General features: G+C 58.4%; 6 protein-coding genes across 6 annotated transcripts; 2 read left to right on the forward strand and 4 right to left on the reverse strand.

Moving 5' to 3' along the window:
- Positions 1–503: 503 nt before the first annotated feature.
- ACA1_138350 (uncharacterized protein) lies at positions 504–2,942 on the forward strand (the record flags this gene model as incomplete). The annotated part of the gene is made up of 10 exons (XM_004340393.1): positions 504–701; positions 821–1,012; positions 1,102–1,236; positions 1,368–1,517; positions 1,639–1,750; positions 1,855–1,992; positions 2,110–2,300; positions 2,360–2,489; positions 2,570–2,696; positions 2,786–2,942. 10 exons carry the CDS (start codon positions 504–506, stop codon positions 2,940–2,942), a joined length of 1,530 nt encoding a protein of 509 aa, XP_004340441.1.
- Positions 2,943–3,157: 215 nt separating this feature from the next.
- Positions 3,158–4,208, reverse strand: ACA1_138360 (Ubiquitinconjugating enzyme subfamily protein; the record flags this gene model as incomplete). The annotated part of the gene is made up of 6 exons (XM_004340394.1): positions 3,158–3,360; positions 3,477–3,552; positions 3,642–3,740; positions 3,799–3,867; positions 3,951–4,003; positions 4,109–4,208. 6 exons carry the CDS (start codon positions 4,206–4,208, stop codon positions 3,158–3,160), a joined length of 600 nt encoding a protein of 199 aa, XP_004340442.1.
- A 371-nt stretch (positions 4,209–4,579) lies between these two features.
- On the reverse strand, positions 4,580–7,069 carry ACA1_138370 (Ras subfamily protein; the record flags this gene model as incomplete). Its single annotated transcript, XM_004340395.1, has 11 exons — positions 4,580–4,685; positions 4,763–4,902; positions 4,968–5,414; positions 5,490–5,526; positions 5,586–5,641; positions 5,716–5,905; positions 6,044–6,156; positions 6,354–6,446; positions 6,476–6,648; positions 6,757–6,905; positions 7,029–7,069. The coding sequence occupies 11 exons, from the start codon at positions 7,067–7,069 to the stop codon at positions 4,580–4,582; spliced, it is 1,545 nt and encodes a 514-aa protein (XP_004340443.1).
- Positions 7,070–7,429: 360 nt separating this feature from the next.
- ACA1_138380 (cathepsin Llike cysteine protease) lies at positions 7,430–8,968 on the forward strand (the record flags this gene model as incomplete). Its single annotated transcript, XM_004340396.1, has 5 exons — positions 7,430–7,871; positions 8,005–8,122; positions 8,242–8,446; positions 8,617–8,751; positions 8,831–8,968. 5 exons carry the CDS (start codon positions 7,430–7,432, stop codon positions 8,966–8,968), a joined length of 1,038 nt encoding a protein of 345 aa, XP_004340444.1.
- Positions 8,969–9,887: 919 nt separating this feature from the next.
- On the reverse strand, positions 9,888–12,122 carry ACA1_138390 (uncharacterized protein; the record flags this gene model as incomplete). The annotated part of the gene is given in 6 exon segments (XM_004340397.1): positions 9,888–10,010; positions 10,133–10,332; positions 10,448–11,426; positions 11,441–11,642; positions 11,766–11,878; positions 11,952–12,122. 6 exon segments carry the CDS (start codon positions 12,120–12,122, stop codon positions 9,888–9,890), a joined length of 1,788 nt encoding a protein of 595 aa, XP_004340445.1.
- A 1,389-nt stretch (positions 12,123–13,511) lies between these two features.
- Positions 13,512–15,734, reverse strand: ACA1_138400 (uncharacterized protein; the record flags this gene model as incomplete). Its single annotated transcript, XM_004340398.1, has 8 exons — positions 13,512–13,631; positions 13,655–14,435; positions 14,503–14,542; positions 14,728–14,835; positions 15,010–15,127; positions 15,219–15,298; positions 15,350–15,458; positions 15,603–15,734. 8 exons carry the CDS (start codon positions 15,732–15,734, stop codon positions 13,512–13,514), a joined length of 1,488 nt encoding a protein of 495 aa, XP_004340446.1.
- Positions 15,735–17,212: the final 1,478 nt, after the last annotated feature.

Below are 17,212 nucleotides of genomic sequence, written 5' to 3' on the forward strand. Positions count from 1 at the left end.
CGATCGAATGTTTGCTGATGGCATTGAACGTGCTCTTTGCCAATTCTTCGCTGTGTTCCTTGGCGCAGCGAGGAGGCGCGGCCCAATCATGGTGCGGCCGGTCATGTTGTCTGACGAAATTTCGATTGGATGGCAAAGAGCTGATCGCTCGGGATCCACGCCTGTTGTAGGGGCACAAAAAAAGGCCTTTGTTCTCTACTCCCACCCCTCAAGACACACCTGCTACTGCTTGGTGGCCTCTCTCTCACTCTTCCATTCTCTCAGACTCCACTAAGAAACCACATACCTCCAGCACCCCCCAAAAAACCTGCTACACAAGATATGGGGTCTGCTGCAGCACCGTGGCACATCCGCCTCTCCTGGTTCCTCCTCTTTTCTGCTGCGGTCCTCTGCCTCGGCGCTCTGGCCGCCGCTCCTCCTCAACCAAGTTCGTGCCCCCCTCCTACTTCATGTAGAATTGTAAAAATGGTTTTTTAAAAATAAATAAATAAATAATAAATTACATGTGTGCAGGCTCAGCGCCAAAGGAGCTGTCGTTGGCCCAGAAGAAGGTGGTGGTGAGCCATCTGCTGGCCAAGTACGGCGATCGCCTGTCGCCCGCGGCCACGTCCCAGCTCCTCGCCGCCGTGCAGCTCGCCCGGCCTGCCGCCACCGACCCTGACCTGGTCAAAAACCGCCTCGTCCACTCCTGGGCCACCAACGTACTTTCTTTCCCCCTTCTCACCACTTGAGTGTTGCGTGCGCCTCACACCTGTCGTGTGCGATGTGTGCGGTGTGCGGTGTGTGCGGTGGTGCGTGTGCGGTGGTGCGTGTGCGATAGAATGTGACGTGTAAGCGGGTGAAGACGTGCATGAGCCTGGCGCCGGAGGTGTGTGCGGAGGTGTGCCAGGACGGCAGCATCCAGCCCGACCCGTGGACGTCCTACGCGCTCCAGACCCAGCGCGAGATCCAATACGACACGCCCCTCAACTACGTCTCCCTGCCCGGCACCCACAACTCGGCCATCACCCTGGTACGCCGCACACACCGCACCGCACACGCACACCGCACACGCGGCACGCACAGCTCATGCGGGGTCGTGTGCGTGTGTGTGGCGTGCAGGCGTATGGGTACGGTCTGTCGGAGGGCATGGCAAACGCCCTCACGCACCTCATCAGCGAGGACTGGCAGGTCTACATCGCCAACCAGCAGCTCGGCCTCTGGGACCAGTTCAAGCTCGGCGTTCGCCACTTTGAGGTGCGCACGTGCCGTGTGTGTCGTGTCGTGTGTTGTGTGCGTGTCATGTGTGCCGTGTGTGCCGTGTGCGTGTCGTGTGCCGTGTGTGTCGTATCGTGTGTCGTTGCGCACGCACTCATTCGAGGGTGCAGCTTGATGTCCATTGGTGGAGTGACGCGATTCGCATCTGCCACGCGGGCGGGATCCACCTCCAAAGCCTCAACGACTTCATCAAGTTCCTTGGGACCGAGTTCGGCATCCACATCGACTGGGACTCTGAAACCATCGGCTGCTTCAGTCCCGTAGGCACCCACCTCCGCAGCACCTTTCCGCAGACGCTGCGTATCTCACATGACACACGCACACGCACACGCACGCGCACGCATACACACACACACACACGCACACGCACGCATGTGTCAGTATGACCGCACGCTCAACGACACGTTTGTCGAGATCAGGCAGTTTGTCTTCGCCCCCGGCAACGAGCGCGAGTTTGTCATTTTCTACTTTGACGACGAAGAAGACCTGCTGAGTACGTTTCCCCCTCTCTTGTTCGCGTGTAGGGCCGCGCGTGTGCGGTTGTGCGTGTGCGTGTGCGTGTGCTGGAGAGTGGCGCTGACTGAGTGGCGACGGCAGGCTGGTCGAAGGTGAACTTGATCCTGCAGGGCATCGAGTACCACTTTGGGAGCTACGTGTTCACTCCGGTCGACAAGCAGAGGCTCTTCCCGCGCTCGTGGCCCTCCTTCCGCCAGCTCAAGGCCGCCGGCAAGAGGCGTACGAGAGACCCCTCACCTTTGACCGAGCCTCGGACACAACTGACCCTTTACTGTGTCGTGTCGTGTGGTGTGTGTGTGTGTCGTGTCGTGTCGTGTCGTGTCGTGTCGTGTGTAGTGATGTTTGTCAGCCGTACGGACTATGGAGAGGTCATGAACCGGCACCTGTTCGCGCGCGCCAACATGTGGACCGAATACGGCCCATTCCCGTTCAGCGCCTACCCCAACTGCACCGTGCGGCACGCCCCGGTCAACAACGGCAAGATCGCCAGAGTCTTCGGCGATTCCCTCGCCTACGGTCCCTTCTGGGTAAGCCCCTCATGTCGTGTCGTTGGTCGTGTCGTGTCGTGTTCTAACTCGGCATATAGAATGGCTACGATGGCCAGATGATGATGCCCGCCGACCTGCTCGAGGAGGCCCAGTGCAACGTCAATTTTGCCTGCGTCGATCAGCTGAGTCCGATCCTCGCCGAGGGCTTCGTGTGGAGCTGGGACAAGGGTGCGAACGAGCGAGGGACCACCGATCAGCGGTTCTATGCGTTTGCTCTCGCTGTGGCTGACCCACATCTGCTGCTTCAGATCAACCCAAGCTGCGCGGCGGCTGTGCGGCCATGCAGCCCAACGGCAGGTGGGCCGCCCTCGATTGCAACGCGACCACGCTGCGCTCGGCCTGCAGGAACCCAACCACCGGCGCTTTCGTGCTCAGGTGCGAGCCAAGGCCTTTTGTATGGCGCACGCACGCACGCACTCACCGCACGCACTCACCGCACGCACTCACCGCACGCACGCACGCAGCGCCAACGCGACGTCTTGGAGGTCTGCCCAGGCGTCGTGTCCCACGGGCTTCGACTTTGCGGTGCCGCTCAACGGCTACGCGAACTCGCAGCTCGCCGCCGTGCTTCGAGCCAGCAGCACGCCGTCCTCCTCTGTCTGGCTCAACCGCGTCGCTTGATCAATGGGACCACCACAAATTTTTTAACTTCACCACCCAATGATATATCTTGTTAGCTTGTTATCTTGCAACCACCATGCAACCAACTCACAGCAACATGTGAAAACAAAATTAAAAATTGTTGGGTCTAGAAGGGTGGATATCTACATACTACCTGAGGTGGCCACTTGAGCGGACCATCACGACCATGGCCATGACCGCGATCTGTGGTGTCATCAGGGCTCCCAGCCGTGGGCGCGGGCCACGCGATCAAAGGCCTCGCGGGCCTCCTGCTCGCTGTAGTCGGTGGCGTAGTTGTCCATGTCCACCAGGGCGCCGCCCTCGAGCAGGAGGTTTCGGATCATCACAAAGAACGGCTGGAGCTGGAACTCGGCGCTCCACCCGCTTCTCGTCAGATCCTTCACGCAGATCGAACCACCTGCGGGTCCACATACCAACATCACCGGAACATCATCAACATCATAAAACAACAACAGCACATCAACATCATCAACATCATCAACATCACCAACTTGAGAAGCTGCGGTGGCGCACCGATGGTGATGTGGCCGGTGTATTGGTGGAAGCGGGGGTAGACCACTCGAATGAAGGGCGGCATGTTGGGGTACTCCTGTGGGGGTGGGTACCACAGCGAGATTAGGTCAGTTGAGCTGATGAAACGAAGAAAAAGAGGGGCGAACGTGCCTTGGGGAAGATGACTTCGAGCAGGACGTGGTCGCGTTGGGTGAGGCTCTCGTAGAGGGTGAGGTCTTGCTTGATCTGGGCATCGTCGTCCCACCCAAACAGCTTCACATGCCACTACAAGAAGCACAATACGTAAGTATTAAAATCAGAAAAAAAGAGTTGAGAGATGTACCTTGTAGATGTTGTCTTCGACAGGGGCCACAGAGTAGCCGTCCTTTGTCACGTTGGGCTGTCGCAGCTCCTGTACATCGTGGCGGGTGAGCTTGAGGGGCAACCAAAAGATTGCATTGATATCAATGCAATCAATTACGCGGGGAGCTGCACCTTCAACTCCTTGAGAAGTCGCTCTGTGGCGGCCTTGGTGTAGGCCTCTGGCACTATTCCTGTATCCTTGCTTGTTCCATCGTTGCCCCCCTCATCGTCGTCATCTTCATCGCTGAAGGTCGACGTCTCGCCGTCCTCCTCCTCTTCCACCTCCTCACCATCTTCCACCTGCTTCTTCTCTTCTCCCTCTTCTTCCTTCTCCTTCTTCTTCTTTGCCTTGGCCTCCTTTGATTTCTTCACTACGCGATTTTCCTCCATCTTCGTGTTTGAATCGGTCGCTACGTGCAGGTCCGACAGGGAGGCCGATTGCGCAGTCGTGCTCGTGGTGCTGGCACGCGAAGGCGAAACAGGCGAAGTGGGCGTTGAAGCAGACCCGCTCTTCTTCGCGCCCGTATTCCCCATTTGCGATTAGCAACACGATTTAGATTTTTCAATCAACTCTTTTCCTGTATTTGCCTGCGTGGCTCGTCTTCTTTTCTTGTCGCACATCGCACCCGTGAAATTTCCAAATAAATAAATAAATAAAATAGATAAATAGGTAAATAGATAAATTAGATAAATACAGAGATAAACAAATAGAAACAGATAACAACAAACAATTATCAATTATGATGTGTCGGGATGCGTGATCAGGTGCTGGCAGGGAAGAGGTGCGGCCAGGGGCGGTGGTCGAGGGCCAGGCCCATCTGCGCACAGTCCCGCCAGTAGGCCTGCGGGTGCAGCATGTGTGCGTGCCTGGTGCGTGCGCGTTCCCGTTCAGCGATGTTTTCTCACCACCCAAAGCAAGCGGCAGTGTTGGTTGTCCGGCGTACCACATGACGTCGACGTCGTACGTGGCCTCGTCGTCCTCATCATCGTCACTGTTGTTGTCCTTCAGCTTCTTGCGGGTCAGGAAGCGCGCGTAGCCATCGAGACACGCCTGCATCTGCTTCTCCTGCACCACCTCCTCCATCTGACCACCATGTGTGCGACCACAGTAGGTATGGTGGTGTTCCATCAGAGATAGTAGGGCCGCACCTTGTCGACGTTGAGAAAGCGGCGGAGATTAGGCAGCCAGTGGGCGTCCTCCATCACCAGCTCCTGGTCCACCACCCTCATCCCCGCGCGCACTTCTTCCCAGGACGGCGCCTTTATTCCTTCGGTCGAAGGGAGGGGCTCGGAGTTTCGTTCTTCGGCGGACTGAGCATCGCCGCCGCCGGCCAGGAACGGGGCGAGGAGGTCGGGCGTGAGCCAGTCCGGCACGTAGGGCTCGCCGTCGTAGAGCTGGCTCCACAGCGCCGCGGTGCGGCCTAGGGCGGTCGCCGCACCAAAGTCCGCGGGCACCACTTCGTAGTGGTCGTGGTCGTGACCGCTCCCGAAGGTGGCCTTCATCTCCTTCACGTAGTCAAGGGGACGGATCAGGTGCGACTTCCACACGAACTCGATGTCGGGCAGCGCCCACACCGCTTCGCTCGGAAACACGGACTTGAGGCGCAGGAATTGGTGGTGATGGTGGCTTAGTGGCACAACAAGCCGAATAGCGCGCACAGTGATGGTTACCTTGGCGTAGCGATCGATGGCTTGGGCGACGTGGTGCCTGTCAGCCAGCAGCTGAGTCGTCAGCGTCTGCTCGACTTTGGTCAAAAGTCGAGGTACGCGCGGCCAGCCGCGAGCAGGTCGATCGAGAGTTCATACTTGACGCCCGACACCGACTGTCGGCGCGCGTGCCCAGCCAAGGTCAGCGCGTGGGCCAAGGAACGTCTGGGGTAGCGGGTGCAGGCGGTACCAGCTGGGAGCCGGACTTGGGCTTCGGCGAGGAGAAGAACATGGAGGCGGCTGGGCCGAGGTAGTTGTTGTCGCGCCTGGGCGCCTGCTTGGCCGCTATTTCAGGCCGAGAGCTCGCTGGCTTGTCGGCCGTGCGGAAGAGCCAGTCGACGTGTTCGTCGCCGGGTGCTACCATCAGCGAACAGCAGCCCCTGCGTCGACAGCCAGAACTGCATCCGCACGGCTCTCAGAGTGAGCCCAGCACGCCCCGACACACACGACACGACCTGCCTGATACCGCCCAAGACACGCATGGCAAGTGCATGAAAGTGGAGGCACACGACACGTACGAGAGCGCGGCGGAAGGTGGGTTGGAGGTGAGGCCATAGGTCTCGAAGAGCAGGCGGCCCAGTTCGCCGAGCATTTCCGGCACTCCATTGCCGCTCACCAGGAAGGGCAGCTTCTAATCATGTCATCCACACCCGCAACGCAATGCAATGCAATCAGATCGATGTGTCTTGGTAGGGCAGCGGAAACGCGCGCGGAAGTACCCCTGAAGCAGTGCACCAGCTCAGAATGCTCGCAGTGTCCGCCTAGGTACGCAGCGAGTGATGAGAGAAGTCGTTGCACTGTGTGGGCCGACAGGCACCCGCTGCGTACCTTGTGCTGGTTGGGGGGCAGGTCTTGCTTGGTGCCCACGACGATCACCGGCGCTTTGGTGCTTACATAGCCTCGCCACAGGCTAAACCAAGTCTGGAGCCTTTTGTTGGTGCATTGGGGACGATCACGTTAGTTTGCGAGCAACCCAACCAAATGCCGAAAGGTGAAGTGCCACGGTGGCTGTACTGGCGCTCGGCGTCGGGGCTGGCGATGTCGTAGGCCATGATCAGTGCGTGGGTCCTGCGGAAGTAGTTCGGGTTCATGAAGCTTCCGCCGTTGAACTGTTCCTCGCCCGCTGCACTGTCACTGTGAGGCCTTTTGGCGCACGACGCACGACGCACGACACACACGACACACACGACACACGACACACGACACGATGGCCCATGCGCGATAAACTGACCGGTGTCCCACAGGTCGACCACAACGTGCGGACCGTCCACCAGGTCCACGCCAACGCCTGTCCAGTGGTGGCTGTGCGTGGGTGCGGGCGTGGAGTCCTTGGGCGACCGGCCGTACACCACGCGCTCGGCAAGACTCGTCTTCCCCGCCCTGCGCCCGAGAGAAAGAACGAAAGAGAGAATCGAAAGAAGAGAGAGAAAGCGAAGACAACAAAGAAAGGTGAGGACCAGGGCCTGGACTGGAAAGTGAACAAGATAAGTGTGGCAAAAAAACCCGAATTCGCCGAGAAGGAGCACGTTGAAGGGGCCAGTCATTGTAAGACCTTGGTCAAACGACGCTGCCTTTGTGATACCACGCTCAATATCACTTGCTTCCATCTCGAACTCTTGTCACGAGCGCAAGGAGATCAGTTCTTCTGTGTCGGTGATGCGTTCGGCGAACGCAATAGCTCGAATTCCAACGCATGGTGGTGGCCGGATTCTTCTGGGATTGGGGACCTAGGGCGGCCGTTGTTCGACTTGCGCTGTTTGTGCATCACCCCAAGGCCACCACCAGAGGGGTGTGGACTCACCCCCTTAGCTTTAACAACTCCCGCCACTCCTTCAACACCACCATCATCCACAACCTACCCTTGCACTAGACAAACAAGAATGCTCAGCCACAGGTGCCACAACATGCAGGCAGTGTTTGGGCTGTGGGTGGTCTTGGTGATGGCCACTACGTTGGTAGTGGGAGGAGAAGTGGACGGCAGATGGGAGAGCTTCAAGGCCAAGTACGGCAAGAGCTACCCGACCCCCCACGAGGAGGCCCACCGCCGCGCCGTGTTCCATCGCAACGTGGCCTTCATCGCCGCCCACCACGACCCGCTCTACACCGTGGCCATCAACGAGTTCGCCGACCTCACCTTCGACGAGTTCTCTACGCGGAAGATGGGACTCCTCCCTCCACCTCTCCCTTCATCGTCGTCTTCATCTCCAGGCGCAGCGCACCTGCTCGAAGCCGCTACGCGACTCCCTACGCAGGTCGACTGGCGGGAGAAGGGCGTCGTGACCCGCGTCAAGAACCAGCTCGACTGCGGCTCCTGCTGGGCCTTCTCTGCCGCTGGCGCCATCGAAGGTCAGCAACCCCCCAACATTTTCCTACTGGTCTACAACATGTGGGACTCATTTTTATATAATATATATATATATATATATCTGTACATATTCATATGTTACGTGTTTCGGTGGGTGCACGTACATGGGAGCAGGCCAGCAGGCGCTGCGGACCGGTCGGCTGGTGGACCTGTCGGAGGAGAACCTCATCGACTGCTCGTGGGCGCAGGGCGACATGGGCTGCGGCGGCGGGCTGCCCTCCCAGGCCTTCCAGTACACACTTCATCATCGTCAGCCATCATCCGTCACCCTCGCTCACCATGTTGCATGTCGTGTGTCGTGTCGCATCATCGTACCATTGCGGTGGCGTGTGCGCACACACATACATGCAGGTATGTGATCGACAACAAGGGCATCGACACCGAGGCGCGGTATCCGCTGGCGTCGGTGTGGATCTCGGACTGCACCGCGCCCGAGCTGTGTCCGTGCACCTACAACCGGTCCGCGGGGGCGGTGGGCGCCGTCGTCGCGTCGTACACGTCCCTCCCGGCCGGCAGCGAAGCCGCCCTCGCTCACGCCCTCGCCACCGTCGGACCAGTACTACCGCCAGCACTGCCCCTGTCTAGCCTAGTTCCTGACGCGCGTCGTGCCGTGCCGTGCCGTGTCGTGTCGTGTCGTGTCGTGTCGTGTCGTGTCGTGTCGTGTCGTGTCGTGTCGTGTCGTGTCGTGTCGTGTCGTGTCGTGTCGTGTCGTGTCATGCTGCCCAGATCAGCGTGTGCATTGATGCCGAGCAGGGACTGCAGTTCTACTCGGGCGGCGTGTTCTCGTCGCGATCGTGCGGCTCGGCTCGCACTGACCTCAATCACGCCGTGCTCGCCGTAGGCTACGGCAGCGTTCCCGTGGTACGCACACGACACACGATCGCACACGCCCACACACGCAGCTGCGTTGACATATATTGAGAGCTGACAAATGGTACAGAATGGTACGGAGGTGGAGTACTACATCGTCAAGAACTCGTGGGGCCGGAGCTGGGGCATGGACGGCTACGTCCTCTTCGCGCGCGGCTCCAACATGTGCGGCATCGCCACGCTTGCCACTTACCCCAGCGTGATCTGATGATCGCCCCACTACACGTCCGCCCTGTTTCCTGTTATTGTACATATCACTTTATAAAGTCATCACACCGCACACGCACACGCACCACCGCACACACCGCACGTACAGTCGTTCTCATCAAAGGAGTGTTTGGATGTGTCGTCGCGACGGCGTAGTCTCGCCGCCGGGCGGGCGGTGGTGCTCGGTCGCCTTGCGCGGCGGCAGCGGCGGAGGCGGCGGCGCCCAGCCGCTGCTGGCGAGATAGGTCGCGCGGGCGGCGATGAGCGATGTCGACGGCAGGTGGAAGGGCAGCGCCGACGACGGGTGCAGGAGGCCGAGGCACCGCTCCAGCTCGCGCCGCATGCTCCGCAGGTCGAGCGGATGCACGCACTCGTCCGTCCCGGTCTTCGATGACGACGAAGATGAGGCTGATGACGATGAACGTTGAGGGGCCGAGGGTTGGAAGAGCTCGTGACCCAGACATGCCTTGAGCTTGCCCAGGTGGCGATAGGCCTTGAGCGTCAGCTGGTAGACCAGATCCTCGCCTTCCGGAGCGTCGTCATCATCGCTGGCATTGTCGTTGTCATTGTTATGGGCCTTGCCCTTGGCTCTCGTGCTCTTCGACCGTTGTTTCATTTTCGTTTTCGGTTTCGTTTTCGCTGTTGTCTTCGCTTTTTCTTTTGCTCTTGTCTTCGCTTTCGCTTTCACTTTCGCTTTTGTTTTCGCTTTCGTTTTCTTTCCCGTCTCGGTCTCCGCGCGGTCTTCGCGCATGGCGGCGAGCAGGTTGCCTTCGCTCCGGGCGCGACGCAAGATGGAGGTGGACAGCGCAGCGATCGATGACTCCTTCCGGTTTTTGATGTCCTTCCGCATCTCCTGGTCGAAGGCCGCAAGCAACTGCGCACAAGGCCACAACCAAGCAACCATCGTCATCATCAGAGTGTCAGTTGATTGCAGGCCGCAGCGCGGTGCAGCACGCGTGGCTTTGAACCTTGTTGCATTCCTTGTCGGCCAATAGGACCTTTTGCAGCTCCTCTCGCTGTCGTCGCTTCTTGAGCCAGGCCGGCTGGTCAACCACACGACACGACACGCAACACGCAACACGACACACAACGCAGACGCACGACACAACAGCTAGCGTAAGGGCGACAGGTCCCAACGATATGAGGCGCTGAGTGGGAGGCGCACCTCTCGGCTGACGTTGCCCGAGTCAGGATCGGCGGCCTCGTGGTTGTCGACCACGACATCTCTCCCTCCGTGGTCGAGAATATCCTGCTGCTCCTGCATGGCGAGGAGGCTCTCCAGGAACTTGGCGTAGCGCTTTTTCATCTCCTCCGGGTCCTGCGAAAACGCAGCGTCGTTGTCCTCCTCCGCGCCGACATCGCTGTCTATCGTTGAGCATTCCGCACGGCGCCGGCGCACACGCACACAATGGAACACAGAGTGAGTGCTGATAGTCAAACGCCCACCGGCGGTGTAGGCCTGGGCCAGGTGCGCTGGTACCTTGCGTGGGGCTTCCGCCGGCATCGTGCCACACGCTCTCGCTCTCCTCCTCGCTTTCATCGCCCACGGCTCGATCGCCCCTCCCGCCGCCGCCGATGCGGCCGTTGGCCAGAAAGAGGAGGTTGTCGAGCGTCGCCTGGCTCGCGCCCTCTTCCGCCTGGCTCGCGGCCCCTCTTTCCCTCTGGGGCTCTGCGGCCCTGGTGGTGACTGCGGTGGTCGCGCTGGTCTTCGCTGGGCTCTGGCTGCTCGTCGTCTCCTCGTCGGCACACGACCGGTTGTCGGGCTTGCACGACGAGCACAGTAGGTGCTTGCCGCACGCGCACTCGAAGAACAGCTGACATGCCGGGGTACCGCCGCGGCACACCACCAGGCGGCCTGCCGGCGCCGCCGGCGTCTTCTTGCTTGTGCTGTGGCTGCCGCCGGCGACCACATCGCTCGTTGCTTCCGGCTTCACCGGCTCCAGTTTGACCGGCGGTATAGATGGCGCGGTGTCGTTATTCGCTCTTTCATCGTTCTTCGCTCTTTCGTGGCCGCTGGTGTCGTCGAGCGCGTCCAGCAGTTGCGAGCCGGGCAGGCTGTCGAACTCAGACTCCTCCGACTCGAAGAAGCCGAAGCTGTTGATGGGCACCCACAGCTTCTCCTCCTTGGGTGCTTGCTCTTGCTCGTCATCGTTCGGTTCGACCTTGACGCGGACCGTTAACGGCTGTTGCACGCATTTGCTGCTGGTGTTGTGGTCTTCGTCATCGCAGAGGCGTCGTCGCTTGCCCCGAACCCTGACCACGCGCCTGCCCTTGTTGCCCGCCGCGGACCCTTCTTCGCCTCTCGGCTGCGACCTGCGTCGTTTTCGCTTTCGCTTTCGTTCCTCCGCTCTGTAACCTGCGCCTTCGCTTTCGTTCTTTCTAACTTCATCAGGCCTTGTGTCTCCCACCTGCGACTCGGACTCGGCCGAAAGGGGCCGAGCATCTTGCTCCCGCTTCAGCTCTACCGTCACACGGCGTTGCAGCAGCTGTTGATGTTCTCTCGCCTGACTCTCGCCGTCGCCTTGCGTCTCTCATTGTTGTTGTTGTTGTTGTCCGCCGCGATGGCGACGCACTCGTCGTCCTCGTAGACCTGCACGATCGAGATCTGTTCCGTCGAGGGCAGGTACAACAGCCCCTCCGCACTCCCGTCCCACTTCATTCGATAGTCCTTGAAGCTTTCAACGTGGCGCAACAAATAGCACAGTCAAAATCATAATGTTACAAATTAATAATCATAAAAACAATGACGGTATATATAAATAATATAAATAATATCAATAAATAACACATCCAGTTACCTCGAGGGGACAGGCAGCGGAAGAGATAGCAAGCGTCGCGCTTGAAAGTCGTCGTTTGTTGCGTCGCTCCGCTTGAGCACCCACACCGAGAGCATGGCGGTGGAGCGCACCGCCTGTGGCGAGCGAGAAAGCGACAAAGAGGTGAGGAGCTGGTGGTGCGGTGGTAATTATCGAGGAGAGGCGTACCAGGAGGTCCTTGAAGGGAGAGAAGCACACTGCGACGATCGACAGCGAGCACCCCTCCACCACCACCGCGCCCGGCGGCGCCCGCTCTCGGCTGTGTTCCGCTTTTCGCCGGGCGGCCCGCGGAGGCCGCTCGTGCAGCACCAGCTCCAGCCTGCCGAAGGTCGTGTCCATGATGCGCACTCCCGCCACACCACTGTATTCCATCCACAGTACAACGAAACGCGAAGAACAAGCAACGAGCGAAGAGGCGATCGCGTGAGTGCATTTCGAGGATTTAAAATCAATGGGTGGTCTCGTACGCTTGGGCTACGGCCAGTAGATCGCCCTGGGAGCTGAAAGAGAGCGAAAAGGCGGCGAGCCCGCCTACGGCCGGCCTCCGCATAGATCCATTCTATTGATTTAGATGTCCGACAGGGCTCCTTGTTTAGTTGCACTGCAGCGAGAAAGCCAATCGGCTGGCGGATGATGGCGACGTACGTTGCAGAGAGCGAGTTGATGGACGAGTGCACACGAGGGATAGGCATAGATCCCCACGCCTCTCTCCTGGCTGGCCAAGGCAAACTGGTCCAGCTGCCGAATACAAAAAGAAAACGCACACGCCGCACACAAACGGGTCAGAGGCCGCGCGAATGGGAGGGAACACATTGCGCAATGGGCGTGGTACCTGCGGAGAGAAAGCGAGAGCAGATGGCATGAGGTCGACCGCTGCATCGAACAAGGTTGTGTACAACCAGCGGCCGCCACTACTACTGTACGGGACGTCGACACCACCACCCTCTCCACCCTCTCCACCACCACCCGCGCTCTCCTCCTCCCCACCACCACCCCCGCCGCCGCCGCCCTCCCCACCGCCACCTCCCTGGCTGAGCCCAAGCACGAGCTCGTTCTTGGGCCGCCTTTCTCTTTTCACCTTCCGAATGCGCCACCACTTGGTGATCTTTCCTCCCCCGAAAGTCACCACCCTAGGGTGACCAGGCACAACACACCGCCAGCAGATAAGTTCCCATTTACAGGTAATAAAAAGGTAAAAAAAGGTAATGATAAGAAATAAAATAAATAATAAATATAATAACAATAAATAAACAAACCAATAAATAAAGAAGAAAGGCGGGTGTACCCTCCGTCCGTGTCTCGAAAAGCTCCCTCGAGGGTCACGTGGTGACCCAGATTACCTCTGGTAAGTCGACGTCCCGTACTGTTTGCCATTTAGAAATCTTGGCTCTCTTTCGATTCATTAACTTGTTGCTGCAGATCGCACAGAGAAAAGAGATCGATGAGCCACTGCGAATCGTTTTGCGGTTAAAGATCTCGCCTTAATCGTACAAATTAGTGCCTATTGGAAGGATGAAGAAGAGCGAGTGTGCGTCGCCCTTGCGTAAAGAAGACTTGAGAACTACTCTAGCCGCTGAGAATCCTTGCGATGAGATGATATGCAGATCTTGATCTGCCTGTGTGGATCTGTTGTGTTGCCAATCTAAGCGCGAACGAACAGAAAATGGCGCCAATACTTGTTGTCGACATTAGTTTTTCTTTTCTTTTTCTTTATGTCTTGTAAAAGCGTCAGAAGGGGAAGAGAAGTAGGTCTTCGCTGTCGCCGGCCTGCACGCCGATGCTCGAGCACGGGTCCACGAGCAGCCGCACCGCCTCGGCAGTGACCACCGACACCACCCCGGTGCGGTCCTGCGCATACGCTTCGCCAGCACTCGTGCCAACGCGACCACCACGCCGGGCGCCGACGTCGGAAACGGGCCGGCATGCAGCTGCGCCACCAGCGCCCGGTGCGACCAGTCCTGCCCGACCACCACCTTCTCCTCGCCTTCGTTGTGGGCTTCATCACTGGTCTGGCCCGGCGATGCGTGGAGGAGCTCCTGAACGTTGAAGATGGCGACCTTGTTGCAGTCGTAATAGTAGTAGAGCCGCTGGTCGTCCAGGGCCACGCAGGGCTGCGTCATCGAATAGCGCGCGGCTTCGACCCGCAGCGGCCGGGGAAGCTTCGTCAGCTCCAGCGGCGGCGGCGGGTCATTGCCCTGGCGAGGTGTGAAGGCGAAGAGCAGCACTTCGGGTTGCTGGCCGCCGACCATGGCCATGAGGCGCGAGTTGAAGGCCACGCCGGTAAGGGTACGCTGCGGCACCTCGGCCGTAGCGATGACCCGCAGCCGTGGCGGCGCATCCTCACCACCACTCGTTGATGCGTCAATGGCGGCGGTGATGTCGTAGACCGTAACGAGCAAGTAATTGTCTGGCGTCGGCGACTGCGCAGTCGTGGATGTACCTCCGGCGGCGAGGTAGCTGGTGCTGGGCGGGCGGGCGAGTGCGATGGCGTCTCTGGTCAGGTGCGCCGCGCAAAATTGGGCCTCCATCATGACGACCGAGTCGAGCGACTCCAGCTTGATCGCAGGGCCACCGACCTCGGCAGTGCTGAGCGCGGCGTCGACGGCCGACAGGTCCCAGAGCGCCATCTCCTGGTCTGTGTACACGCCCAGCCTGCAGCGATGTACAAGCAATCACGAATTCTTAAGATTCCGCACCGACACACGGCCGTGTGGCGGACAAGTGTACCATCGAGTGCTGGCCGAGAGGAATCCGCGTTTCTGCGGGGTGCGAGCGAGGAGGATGGTGGTATTGAGAGGGGTGGTGACGAGGCTGCGACCCAAAACCAGATCAAACACCCTAAGCGTGAGCCCGCCTGAGTTTTTTGTATTTCAGATGTCAGTTGTCAGTCTGTGTGTATGTGCGTGCGGTGTGTGTGTGCGTGTGCGCGTGCGTGAATGCGTACCATTGTGCTCAAGAACAGCCAGCACCTGATCTCCGCTTGCCGTGGGCCGAAGAGCGACAAAGATGGTCGGCATGAGCCCTCGTGTCTCGAATAGACGCATCAATTTTCCTGGGGGTAATAGCACGGGTGTCACGATCCGCTGAACACACTCTGCGCGCTGGCCTGACTAATAAGGTGTCGTGTCGTTGGTCGTGTAGTGTCGTGTCGTGTCGTGTCGTGTCGTGTCGTTGGTCGTGTCATTGGTCATCTCGTGTCGTGTCGTGACGTGACAGACAAGGGTACCCGAAACGGTGTCGTGCACGCCGAAGGAGCGCAAGTTGAACGAAACGGCAAGATTCTCCCACAGGTCAGTCACCGTGCCGCGCACTTCTGTTGGCTTCGCAGACGCCCAGCATAGTCCCTGGCAACACGATACACACACGACACACACGACACACGCGACATGAGTGTAGGCTGTTCGCTACAGCGACTCAACACCACTGAAGACGCACATGTTGGCGTCTGTGCAGCGCCTTCAAGCATTCCCTGACGTGGTCCTCCCAGTCCCACTCTAGCTCTGCCGCCTCTCCGGCTGGTCTCTTCGGCAGTGGGACTGGTGGGACTGGGCTCCTGGCGGGCGTACACATCCGGCGGATGCCAAGCATTCCGTCCATCGGCGGGAGGAGGATCAAGTGGCGAATCTTGTCCAGCACGGGCGCCTTTCGTAAGGCGCGCGGCAGTGCGGCGTGCAACTGGGTGCCCACTAGCCGCCACAATGCGCGGCCGTGCGCCGTCACCACCGTGCGCCACCATACATTCACCTGAGAAAGAATTTTATTTTAAAAATAGTGAATAAATTAAAAGAACAAACACAGCGTTGGGGGGGGAGGGCGCACGAGGTGGAGACTTTGGAGGAACTGGGCCGGGGCGAAGGGTCCGTGCTGGAGCCAGCAGGAGGCCGTCCCTGACGCGGTGTTGGTTGTGAGGGTCATGCGCAGGATGCGGAGGGCGAGCTCGACTGGCACCATGGCCAGAGGGTCGGCTGTGTTGCTTCCATCCATTTTTAAAATTAGAATAAGACACAAATTTGCACCTGGTCTTTGTGTGGGTGTGTTTAGATGATGTCTTAGATGATGACTTGGCTCTGTGCCCCTGTGCCTTGGTGAGTCTTTTGCCATGTTGTTATGTTTGTAAGCCTGTCATCCACTGTGATCACTACTGCTCCTGTGATAATCTTCTTCAACAGTCAGTACTGTGGTTGAATGCAGCATCAGCAAACAAGCATTCCTAGGAGGATACCTTGGGTTACTATGCAATCCCATTCAGCCAGGCATCAGTGTGCTTCTTCAGCTGTGCAACTGTAACCCAAGTCCTCCACCCATGGGTCTGTGGGTGCCCAATGCAATGGCCCCAACCTACACATGTATGTCCCCTGTCTTGCAATGTCCACCATCTGACTCAGTGACAGTTGATGGTAAATTGAGCTACTCAAATCAAGTGGAGCAGAATATCAAGACTGACCCCACCATCACACATCCAAATCTGGTTATTGGTGTTTGGGCACTGCTCCCCTCATGCCCTTCACAGAGGCATGGTGGTGGTTTGTTGCTCTCTTGGCCAACAGGGGGACCACCAACTGGGTGCTCAATCCGCCAGATTACCACAAAGCTCCCATTTCAACCTCAATATCCTTGAACTTGGTGCAGTTCCTGCAGATTGGCTGGCAGTACTCTCCAATGTGGATGAGATGGTTGTGGTCAGCAGATAATGGGTTGTGGTGATCTCTGTGAGGCTTTTTCCTCTTGAGATCATTGGGTTAGTCTGTGAATGTCACATTTACCAACACAGCCACCCCTCTCTTGTAGTAAAAAGGACACAGCATGGCAGGGGAAGTAGTCTCTTTTGAAGATGTGACAATGACTGACCAGTTTGCCAGTGAGAAGATAAGAGGTTCAATGGGAAGGAGAGGAGCACAAAAAGGATATGGGGTTGTTGAGGTTGGGATGAAGGGACAGCAAGCAAAAAAGGAGGAGGAGGATACGGCACGGTGGATTCCCGGGTGGTCGCCCACCCCAGTACTAACACCGCCTGGCGCAGCTTAACTTCGCTGTTCGGATGGGAAGCGGTGCTTTCTGCGCAGTATGGCCGTATCCGTCCACCATACCTCTCTTCCGCCATCAGACCGCCTCTTGGATGTTGTTCCCCCTTGTCAACGTGGCTTGGGGTCAACCACAGGTGTGCTGTGTCTGACTATCTTTATTTCCAACAATTACCAGCCTGATGCCCACCCAACCAACGTGTCATTTGGTCACCTCTCTGACACCATACGTCTCCAACCCTCCAACATACTCATCTCCAACTAAGCTGCTACTACAGAGTCACAATTCTACTTCACTGCAGTGGTGTTGGCGATCAGTCCTGGACCAGCAGCTGACCTACCTCCTCAACTCTGCCTTTACCTGAGAAAAGCGAAAAGAGAGAGGAAGATGTTGGTTTGTGCAACACA

Source organism: Acanthamoeba castellanii, assembly GCF_000313135.1.
Source record: "Acanthamoeba castellanii str. Neff unplaced genomic scaffold scf7180000084703, whole genome shotgun sequence".
Lineage (NCBI taxonomy): Eukaryota > Discosea > Longamoebia > Acanthamoebidae > Acanthamoeba > Acanthamoeba castellanii.